The 11,590-nt window shown below is 33.0% G+C and overlaps 1 protein-coding gene and 1 long non-coding RNA gene across 2 annotated transcripts; both read right to left on the bottom strand.

The window, feature by feature from the left end:
* Positions 1-116: 116 nt before the first annotated feature.
* LOC108737816 (WD repeat-containing protein 81) lies at positions 117-11,296 on the bottom strand. The gene is made up of 8 exons (XM_025980694.1): positions 11,268-11,296; positions 4,111-6,543; positions 3,864-4,039; positions 3,558-3,809; positions 2,915-3,124; positions 1,994-2,854; positions 1,642-1,898; positions 117-1,359 (listed from the first exon to the last, which is right to left on the bottom strand). Exons 2-8 carry the CDS (start codon positions 6,515-6,517, stop codon positions 1,128-1,130), a joined length of 4,395 nt encoding a protein of 1,464 aa, XP_025836479.1. The 5' UTR covers positions 6,518-6,543; positions 11,268-11,296; the 3' UTR covers positions 117-1,127.
* LOC108737821 lies at positions 10,243-11,025 on the bottom strand. The gene is made up of 3 exons (XR_001937909.2): positions 10,865-11,025; positions 10,683-10,802; positions 10,243-10,556 (listed from the first exon to the last, which is right to left on the bottom strand). It is a non-coding gene; the product is annotated as an uncharacterized LOC108737821 (long non-coding RNA).
* Positions 11,297-11,590: the final 294 nt, after the last annotated feature.

The following is an 11,590-nucleotide window of genomic DNA, read 5'->3' as shown; positions in this document are numbered from 1 at the left end:
AGCATAACAGTACATGTAACATAAAAAACGTTCCTTATCTCCTTTTAAGAAATAATTTTACATTCATTTATAACAGGCGACCTAGAACAGAACTATCAATAGGAAAAGTGTTAGAGGTTGTTTAAGAAACTTTTATTTTTAGATTTATTAATATTTGACAATTGAATACCACAAAAATATACAGAACACCCAAACAGGTAATAAAAATAAATACCGATATATGTCGTTCACAGGATTAAACTATCACAGAAATTAAAGGAGTATGCTTTTAGTACAGATGCTTATTTCAAATTAACATGGCATGTAAGATTATCATCCAAAGTATTTTCATTTGAAAGTAAATATTTCAGTTTCAAGAGAACAAATTCATTCTTCATTGCCCTTATCTACATATCATTTATAAATAATGGATACATAAATTGTCCTATCTTTTTCAAAATATATGTATATATACTTACACGTAGTAACATAATCGTTTCAAAATTTATACAAAATAAGAAAAAAATGTATCTACAATAAACGTGAAATTGTACAACTAATCTAAAAATTGACTATAGAATTGCACTACTGCGGGGTTTTAATTTGGTATATTGATTGGTAAATAATTATTGTTAAGAATTTTTCTAGAATAAGTATAACAAAAAAATAGTAAATACTTTGCATTTTGGCCATTTTCCTGTGTTTTAAAAGCAGATCAATTAGAACCGTGAATACTTTATATTTTTCTATTATTTTTTAAATTACTCATTACAATGTGACCTGTATCTAGTTTGATATTGCGCTAAACTAATAAATACAAACATTATTCTCTGTCATAAGTCATAAGGTAATTTATAAAAAAAGACAAATCAAATATTATTCCAATTCCGGTGAATTAAAAAATATTAACTATCACATGGGGTTGTAGGGAAGGACTAAAATCTCAGCTTAGCTTTACAGCGACGCAAATTTGTTTCAAAATCATAATAAAAACCACTTACTAAATAAATTATTACGAAATAAATAAATAAATATTATTCCCCACTTTAATACCATCATTTCCAGCGAAACGTTAAATATATTATATAATAGTCATACGCTCTTCGTTGAATACTTTCACGCTTGCGATGATATTATATTCGAATTTTTTAACATAACAAAGTAATGTTTCCGTTGTCAGCTCCTAAAAGTAAGAGGCGATTTAAAGGCAAAAGTGCCATGGACGTAAGTAGACCTTTGAAGGCATCTGAACGTAACTTTGTACTCGAAAAACAGGCGTCCCTGTCGATCGACGTGTGGACGCCTATTCGGTTTGCTGTTGTACCCGATATTAGTTCGTTATTGTAGTGTAGAAGGCAGTGGACGGGCTCGGTATTTCCCCTAAAGTACATAAACTTCTGTTTCGTTCATTTTAACAAAAATCATTTTACAATACAAAAATTAATTAACTAAAAAACAAATAAATTGAGAGAAATTAATTTTTTTTAAGTTTTCAGAAGAACAAGTGGCCAATGTAGAGGACTGATTTTTTTTTTAGTATTTTAATGGTTAATAAAATAAGGATACCTTTGACGATGATACACTATGCTTATTACCGTATGACCTTTAAAATTTCTGCTTCACTAAAAGGGGCAAGTATTGAAAAATATCGTTAAGGCTTACTTCATCTGAAACTTGTGCTTTCCATCTTGCGGATTCCATACACTGGTAACTTGGTCTAGACTGCTGGAAATCAAAGTGCTTTCGTTAAGAGCGATTAGTTGAAGAACTTCACCTTCGTGAGCTCTCCAAGAAGAAATTATTAAGCCAGTTCTTCCGTCAAGAACGGTTATCTGACCAGAGGACTGGCCAGTGGCTACCCAATTACCGGATGGGGCAATCGCAAGGCAACGTATCAAACCTCCAGGCGTTACACTGACCTAAAAGGGGAATACCATGAGGCAACACAAACCAGGAGGTATAATGGTTTTTGATAGGGAAGGGTAAATCATAAAGGTTTCTCTGAAAATTTTACCTTTAATTCATGGACATAAGAACATATTCTTGCATCAATGACTCTAACTGTACCATCAGTGGTGGTGGCATACAGTAATGAACTGGGCGAAGGCATGCATCTGAGCATATTAACTGGAGGATACTTGGAAGATTCTAGGTAACCAATATTAACGCCCATAAAAGGATCCCATATGTGAACGATGCTATCGCACGAAGCAGCCAGTCTCATACTTTCTAAAAATGTGATGGCCAAGATCGACTTTTTATGAGCTGTATAAGTCCATTGGCACGTCGATACACTACTGCCATCCCCTTGGCTCCTTAAAGACCATAACTTTACAGTTTTGTCTCTGCTGCCGCTCATGAAACTGTTTTCGTTATCTAAAACATGAAGGCATTTGACACTGTTGTTGTGCCCAGAGAAGCATTGCAATCGGATCTGTTTGAAGTTGAACATTAAATCCTTATCCGATCTTCCTATTTCGTGTTCCCAATAGGCGAGCCAATTGCCTCTCAAATGCCTTGTGCTGTTTTCCATTTTGTTACTTACTAAACTGAGAATGTCCACGCTATTCGATCGGGCTGATTCATTTTGAACGTCTATTCTGTTGCCAATTAATGCTACGTTGCTACCTATACTGCTTTTTGAAGCATTTGTTTTATAGATGTCCGAAGTGTTTGAGTTTAAGAACGTCATATTTTGATTAATACTTGGGTAGGTTAATTTTACTTCTTGCTCGTACTCTTCGCAAAGGTTACGAATAAACGAGTGATTTAGCAGAGTCGAAGTCAAAGTGGACAGACCAACTTGTTTAAGGAATGGAATGTAAGCTGTATGGGCTAACTCAGCGGTGAATACAGATCGCAATTCTTGAAGGGCCTGGAGGTTCAAAAATAATAAATTGTCACTGGAAATATTTAGAGACGAACAAAAAAGTACCTGATTAAGAGGTTCGTTGAAATTGGATGAGTTATCCTCTTTAGTAGGAAGTGGGGATAGACTTTCGACTATTTTATCATCGTCAATATGGGAAAATTTTATAGGAGTGCCCCCTATAGCCCATTCCATTATGCTACCGTCACGTCTTACTTCAATAAAATGTGACTCCTCCAATGATTTCGATGGACTGCTTTCTTTTGGCAAAATATTCTTTAAAATAATTACGTTGAAGTGAATTGTCCATTTCAATTAACATATTAGGATTAAATGTGGTAGTGGATAGTCAAGAAAATATAATATTAAGTCATTTTACGTATAAGATGTTTCGTTATCTTTAAAGGGACTTCCTCAGAATCATAAATACTCTTAAATTACTATTAAATGTATATAAATTAATTTCTAAATCATCATATACACATACAGCAAATTTTAAAATGCTTAATAGCATAATCAACTTCATTCCTAACAAATAATCTTAAGTTAAAGTCAATTATTTATTTTAACTCCATTTGAAGTATCAGTAAAGGTGATAAATATTGTACAAACTATTACATTTTCCTGACTGCATGCTATCCTCTTGAAAAGCACATTATCCAAAATAAAACGAATACATAATATTTGTTAGTTAATTTTAATCTAATACCTTCATCTCACTTTTCTCTGTGGCTGTTACAGTACCAGCTGCTTTGTCAAAAATCATAAAAAATCTTTGCAAAGCAGGAACCATAAGATGTTCCCTGGTCATTTCCACGCCTATACGCAACGATAAAAGATACAGGGTGTCTAAATATTTCCGTGCTAATATATCTCGAGCAGTATAACTACTTGGAAAGCAGTATTTTGTCGTACCAAGAAGTCGTATAATAGGGTGCAATATACCCTTAAGAATAAAGTCCTAAAAGTAGAAGGTTTTCTAAGAAAATGAAGAGTATAATACACGAACAAGTACCTGTAGATGATTCATCAGCATAGAATCAGACAAATATGGAATAATATGTTGCAACAAAGCCAAACACGAAATAAGCCCGCCTTCCAAATTTGGTGTAAGCCGTTTTTTACATAAATTAATCATTTCGCTCATGTGAGGTAGATACTGAAGAAGTATTAATTGTTCACCGTATAATCCTAAATAGGAAAAAAAAAGATCCTGGTTGGAGAACACAAAAGAAAATAATCAAAAATGGATTTCTTCCTACCTGCAATATGGGATAAACATTCTAAAACTTTGGCCGCATTTCCGTCACCAATCACTCTACTGGAAGCGATACTAATAAGTTCTGTACCATCGTTCATATAATTAGTACCACTATCTTTACGTACAAATACCAAATTTTCGTTTCCTACATAACACAGTGTGAGCATTTTGAGCAAATTTCTGGATAAATATTTCGCTGTTAATACAGGCCCTAATCGATGAGATAACCAAATAATACTGTCAGCACTCATTTCTGATATTTTTCCTTCACTTTTCCTGAGTTGGGATAAATGTTTCGTATGTTCACTTAGAAAAGAACCGCTGGAAATCGATTGGCTACAATCCGAAGATTTGCTACGATCTAATTTGAACGATTTGGAACTGGAGGAGTCCAGATCAAACTTTACTTCATTAGACTTTTTGTCTAAAAAGTATTCGCATTCGCTTTTCTTACTGCCTGTTTCGCATGGTATGTTAGCAACGCTTTGAGAAGGGATGGGGATTGTGGGTGACTGCACTTCTTCTTTCGTAGAGTCACCGTCGGTTAAATTAAGATTGAGTTCTTCCAAGCTCCGCAATTGTTCCACGTTTTCTGCAATACTTGCATCTAAAGCCTCTTCAGCTGTAGAATGATTAAGGGGCAATTCGGAATAGATATTTAATTCTAACTGCTCTATGAGAGACTGGTAACACTGGTCTGAGTCTGGATCATTTTCAAACTCGAAAACTTCAGGTTCTGGGGCAGGCTTCTCCTTTGTCGGAGATTTAGTAACAATATCGATTACTTTCTCAGAAGAACTGCTAGGATTATCGTCAGGAGAAATATCGTTGTTCTCCTCAGAGTCCATTGATCTTAAGTTAGAGCATTTTCTGAAGGCTTTTTGTACGTGGGTGTGTAAAATAAAATCAGTTTTATCATTATCTCTGTATCCACCAACACCTTCTACTAAAGCGGTCATAAAGTTATTTAAGAATGTTTTCAAACCAAAACGTACAATAAGACGCAACAAAAAACTATGATGGTACAATTTAGCACTTTTTGTGTAAAAAGGAATGGTGAACTGATTCAGTTCATTTTCGTACAGTCTAAGGAGTGGAATTAAAAAACTTTCAGTTGTTTTTTTAGGACCCAACATACTTGCAACTGGATCAAACAAGTACCAAGCTGCAAGCACAGAGGTCGAAGGATCATCAAGTAAATCTCTGACGAATGGTAGGAGTAAACATACGACTTCCAAGTCTGTTGTTGCATTCAGATCTTTCATTAATATCTCTAAATTTCTAGCACATTTCTTTACTTTACATTCGCCAATATTCTGAGCAAACAAGATTTTAGTACGTTCAATATTTTCATACTCTAAACACTTTTGACCGTCACAAACAAAGTGGTATAAGATGTCTAGTTCACGGGAGACTTCAGTAAAATCTTTTAAAGATGATAGAAGATAGTAAAGTTTGAAAAAAGGCTTTGGAAAAGGTATCACACAATGTAACAGGGGTTCTAACAGCAGATGTGGACTAGGTGGGGGTAAACCCAAATCGGTTACAGTAGGATATTTAAAATTACTAAAATTTGTACAACTTGGTTGCAAAAGGAGATTAGTAAGGTAATTAATACAAATGGGAATTTCAGTATTACAACTTCTTAATACTGTTACACAAGCTTTTAGCCTGTCGGGAAAAGACAGTTCTCCGCTATTTCTATTGAATGTACGCAGCTGTTTCCCCAAGAATATTTCCACAATTAAACAACCCAGTATTTGTAACTCTCTCACTTTTCTAGCAGTAATTATTTCTCCGTAATTGCAAATTATTTGATTTTCATTTTTCTGCTTTCGCGACGTGTATTTTTTATAATTAGAATACCTATTAGAACAGTCAACATAATTGTTGCCTGCTTTACAGAACACGTTTTCTGAAAAATATCTGTTGGTAAATGCGTTTTGTATGACAGAATCGTCAACAGAACGGTCAGATCTAACATCTTCTCTTCCTTCCTGAAGAGAAAAAGCTGAAAAATTTTCTTCTAAATGTTTATATTGTTCTTCATGAAATGTTTTCGAAAGAAAACTATGAAACTGTTCGATACTGGTTAAAGCTAATGCAGGGTTGTATTCCTTGGGAAGATAAATAACTCCGTCGTTCAAAGACGCTTTGGGAACAGAAAGATGACTAGTGCTAGACAATTTTAAAGCAGGTGAAGAACTTTTTGGTCCAACACTGGCGCTTCTTTGAGCACTCGGGCTCCTGGACAATTTATTGTTATCACGTTGGTCTTCAGACAAGGATGACCTGCTGCGTGACAAAAGTCGACTAATTGCTAATGGAGATACTTTTGCAGCAGCCTGGGGACTACTATCATCATTCAAACTTGTCTCACTTTCATTTCTTGAATCTAAATTTTGCATGGATGATGTGCTCCGGTCTCTAATACCTGTTAAATTAAAAATAAAATTGCGTTCATAGTAGGGTGGCTCTTTGTCATCAGTTATAATTTTTTTATTAATTCTGTACCGCAATTTTTTTAATTCTTAACATTTTAAGATATTATTTTAATTAAGAACCATTAAACCAATTAAAAAGAAAGCTAAGACAATCTAATAAAAAATATATACTACCAATTTAGAGCACTTTCTAGAAAATTAAAGAGGAAATATTGAGTATATTATGATAACATATGACATACGATTACAATATTTTCAGATTAATAATATAATTGATTTGCCTTGGATTGGGTCGAATGTTCCTATTAGGTGTAAGAGTCAGATCTAGCAGATTATCATATTTTATTTCAAGTTAATTAATTTTTACTTTAATTCTATTAGATACTTAGTTTAAGTTTTTTGGCTACAACTATATTTTTGAACCTTGCATACAATACAAGGTGTTTGTGAAATAAGTAGCAACCTTGCAGGAGGTGATGATGTTTGGGGGTTCGATAGTCCACCGCTTTCGAGAAAAACATATTTGAAAGTACAGGTAAGGGCCAATCCGGCCCTGGTGGGACCACGCAAAGAAATATGATATTACACGCCGCATCCAATCAGCTGCTATTTAGTAGCATTCGTGCTGTATTTATTATGTATTTTTGTACTCATGTATTGTTTGTTATTTGTTAGATTAGATTAAATGTGATCGACGATGTTTATGTTTACAACCAGTCTGGAGTAGTTCTTATTCTATTAACGTTGTAGGCTTGTATTATGTATGTACGTAGACAGTTGAAGTCATTAGAAGTAGGTCAATGTGTTAGTATCATTGGTCAGTGTAGAATAGTATTATTTGACTTCTTTGTATAGAGCTGTATGAAACAGCACAAGTGTCAAATGCCAGCGCAGAACTCTACTGATTTAATGCATGAACGCTGCAAATGAAATACGCTTAATGCCGGACGTTTCTGTGCGACTCAGAAATAATTTTTGCAGTGTACGTACGCATATGTGCGTGTGTGTGTGTTTGATGGTCTTAATTTTTACTATTGACGAACTACCCATAAAATAGGTAACGCACCTTAGCAATACCTCAATCGTGGCTTGAAAATTTAATAAAATTACTATTACCTATTCAGACGATATTAATTTACCCATTAAAGTTTACATAACGTTAATTTTTTCTTTTTTCTGTGTTCTTAAGTTGTTATTGTAATTTCTCAATACGTTGCTAATTCACGCCCAGAATCGGCTCCGGATTGCAACTTCTTCTGGTTTTGTTACAATTTTTTGTCCCTTAAACACGCTGCTTTACTCACCATTTGATTTTTTATTGCATCTGGTTAACACCCTTTAAAGCGGGCTATTTATTTCAGAAACACCCTGTATACATGTTACATAAAGGAACAAATTTTAAACTGTACTGCAATTTTGGGGGAAATATATTCTATTATATTCTCTTCTATGTTTAAAAACAATACAGTTATAAACGTACTATAAAAATATAGAATTTCAGATAGGTACAATATAGAGAAATATTAATAGAAAATTTTCTACACTTTCATGCTCAGCAACTACCTACCTATGTTTACTATATTACAAAAAATTAAAAATATATATAACTTACGATGCCTGGTTGGTTTTTCCACGTAAATTTTAGGTGGAGATTTTGCCCAAAATACTGATTTTGTCGCCTTTGGAGGATGCGGAAGTAAAAATAGCTGAACAAGTCCAGACTTTGTTAAATTTTTGTGTCCATCCACTAGAGGTAAGCAAACATTTTTGGATTTAATTGCAGCATTTCCTGATAATCTGTAGAATAATTAAAACGTTTTGAAATAAGTATCCAGTCATTAATAAAAGTATGGACATTAAAAAATATGCCAATTTAACTTTAAAACTTACTTGTAACCAAAAGTTAAATCTATCCAATGATGAAGTCTTTCTGAAACGTGAGAGCTTTCTAAAATTTCTCTATGTTGGAGTACAAAATCTTCAGGGCTACAGCTCCATGGTGGTACCTCTAAATCATCCAAATCATCATGAATACTCTTAAAAACAGTGGGATCCGTGAAAAATTCGGGAATACATTCATCAGGAGTCCACTGTTGCATTCTTTGTATAGAAATAGGATACTCAGCAGGTACCCAGTTACTTCTCACGTTTTTGCATAACACGGACTTGGGAGTTCTTCTTGCCATGTACACATAATACGTAATCGGTGATAAAACATCTGAGACATGGTGGGGAACTTGTGTTTGAGAATTTTCAAACGTCAAATCCAGCTGACAGTCACCTTTATTTAAACGATATTTAGATTTTTTTAAGTCGCGCCAATTTCTTCCACAAGGAGATGTGAAATCGGTTACCCATGGAAAAACATGATGACACCTTGGGTCACCTAATGTGCGCCCTGAAGCGTTATTTAAGGCGGTAATGTAGGTGAAGTTTGATATACCCCCATGGACCCAAAGTTCACATAACTTATGTAAAGGTTCATTGGTCACTTGAACCTTATCATACATTCTCATGCCACAATTGTAGCATTTCATATTGGAATGAAATTTGTGACCAATTTTTTGGCATTCAGGAATGTTTGATGTCTTTTTATTGTCTGAATTTGACAGGTCTTGGATGTGCATATTTGACAAGAGTTGAGGAAAAATTTGAATCCATAAGTCTTCATTTAAATAAATGTCACGTAATGCAATATCACCTAGAGTTAGACTTCGGTCATGTAATGACTTAAATGAGTGTAACAATTGGTAAACAATAAACAGAGGCTTTGTGAAACATTTATCTAATATTGCAGGACTGAAGGAAATGCAATCTTGCAAGCTGTGGTGGAAATAAGAGATGTGCAATAAAAAAATTGCATTCAAGGTTTCAAGGCCAAGAACTGCTGGAACTATATTTGAAGGGGTGTCATAATTATCAGAATTTTGAATACTTAAACTATTATCACATATATTTACTATTGAACAGCCATATGTCCTGGTTATTACTTCTCTCAAAACTTCATTGTATGAAGATAAAGTAATTTGAGTATTTTGCATAGTTTCTGACGAACTACTGTATTTTTTATAAGCCTCCTTCCATAAGTTTTTGTAGTTTGTAAGTGATACATACTGCAAAAGCTGAGAAAACATAAGAGGAGGCTCATTTTTTATGCAGCCCTTTATTTTAGGAAGAGGAATTACTTTGCTTTCACTTTTTATGAAAACACGAATAAATATTTTCATCCATTCTTGTCCTAGTTCATCTTCTGTTTCTGGCCATACTTCAAAATTAGGTTTTTCAGAAAACTCGATTAACTTTGATTGTTTTATGAGAGTTCTACAATAATATAAAACATTTTAATTAATTAAATACAAAATTATTTCTATACTCACTTCAGCCAAGGTTTATAGACAACAACTTTAAATCTATCTTCTCTTTTGGTACTTTTAATACACTTTTTTGGTATCTTGAGTTCAGTGAATAAACTTTCCATTATTTAACAAATGCAAATCGAGTTTATATTAATAGTAATTACCATAATCTTTGTATACAATTTTTAGTGTTATTACTACTTTATATTTTTAATAAATATTATTGTTATTAAAGGTCAGATTATCAAAATCATAACCTCTAAATTGTAAACGTCATATTTTGTATCATTTCGAAGGGTGTGTTCAATGAGTCAAAGACAAAACTGATAAAAAAGGAAAAAGATCCAAAAATTAAAATTTTCCTTCTTTTCTAGTAAACAATATCTACAACAGATATCGTTAAAAATTTACTTTTCACATATTTTCTTTAGAGGAAAAGCCTTCCAAAAACTTGAAAATTATAAATTTACATTTACAGAAGTTCATTATGCACATGTCGGACAGTGTAACACATATACATTGCGCGAAGCGAGCAATGTGGCCACTTGCGCATCGGGAACCTCTTCTGTACTTTAAGTATGTTAGTTAGTTTGTAAATTTGAACTAATTATCGTACAATAGCAATGGTTGGGGTTTGGATTGCTATTCTAAAAAAACAATTTGAATAATGTCTTTTTATTTGAACGAGTATCATTTGGACGCAAAAAAAAATTAATCATAGAACCATAATTAAACCAAACCTATTAAAATATACAAATAAGACTTACACTTACATTTTTTACGTAATAACTGATGTGTATGGTCGCAAAGATTGATCGGGGTTTTTAGTATATGTATTATTTTTACCTTTGCTTTCATTAATAATTAGAAGATCTTGTTGTAGTTGTAAACTCCTACAACAAATGCATGTTTTTCATTATACGACGCTTAAATTAAATTAAAATAAAAAACTCACTTAGAAATGGAATCCACATCTTTCTCTAAAATGCTTTTATTTTCTGCAAATAAGACAAGAGAGCAATTAGGGTTTCTCTCCGGGCAATAAATTTCCAATATACCATTATAAACTAATAAATCGTCAACAAGAATCTGAAAAATTAAAATAATAAAAATAAGACATTTGAAAAAAATAATGAGTAATAAACTGACTTGTCGTGCAATTTTGGGGGAAATATATTCTATTATATTCTCTTCTATGTTTAAAAACAATACAGTTATAAACGTACTATAAAAATATAGAATTTCAGATAGGTACAATATAGAGAAATATTAATAGAAAATTTTCTACACTTTCATGCTCAGCAACTACCTACCTATGTTTACTATATTACAAAAAATTAAAAATATATATAACTTACGATGCCTGGTTGGTTTTTCCACGTAAATTTTAGGTGGAGATTTTGCCCAAAATACTGATTTTGTCGCCTTTGGAGGATGCGGAANGCTAGATTTTCCCCTTTTACTTTTCATATCCCTTAAACTTTTACTTTCTTCATTTTCTAATACTGTTGGTGTATATCTAGTCAGTCCAACAGCTGAATAAGATTTAGGTGGCCCCTTTGAAAGATTATCCTCATCTGAATCTAAAAAGAATAACTTGTTTGGGACACGTTTCTATTAAAAAATCAATAAAATTAAATAATCAGAATTTGAAATAAATGAAAAATTAAAAGTAATCAAA

This window comes from Agrilus planipennis, unplaced genomic scaffold (genome assembly GCF_000699045.2).
Source record: "Agrilus planipennis isolate EAB-ADULT unplaced genomic scaffold, Apla_2.0 scaffold3, whole genome shotgun sequence".
Taxonomy (NCBI): Eukaryota; Metazoa; Arthropoda; class Insecta; order Coleoptera; family Buprestidae; genus Agrilus; species Agrilus planipennis.
This window is presented reverse-complemented; position numbering and strand designations above follow the sequence as displayed.

Coding starts and splice junctions, on each gene's coding strand:
- LOC108737816 (XM_025980694.1), bottom strand. CDS start 6,517: ATGCAAAATTTAGATTCAAGAAATGAAAGTGAGACAAGTTTGAATGAT. Junction 3,810..3,863: donor TGCTGATGAATCATCTACAG/GTACTTGTTCGT, acceptor TTCTACTTTTAG/GACTTTATTCTTAAGGGTAT. Junction 1,360..1,641: donor AAGCACAAGTTTCAGATGAA/GTAAGCCTTAAC, acceptor TATGTACTTTAG/GGGAAATACCGAGCCCGTCC.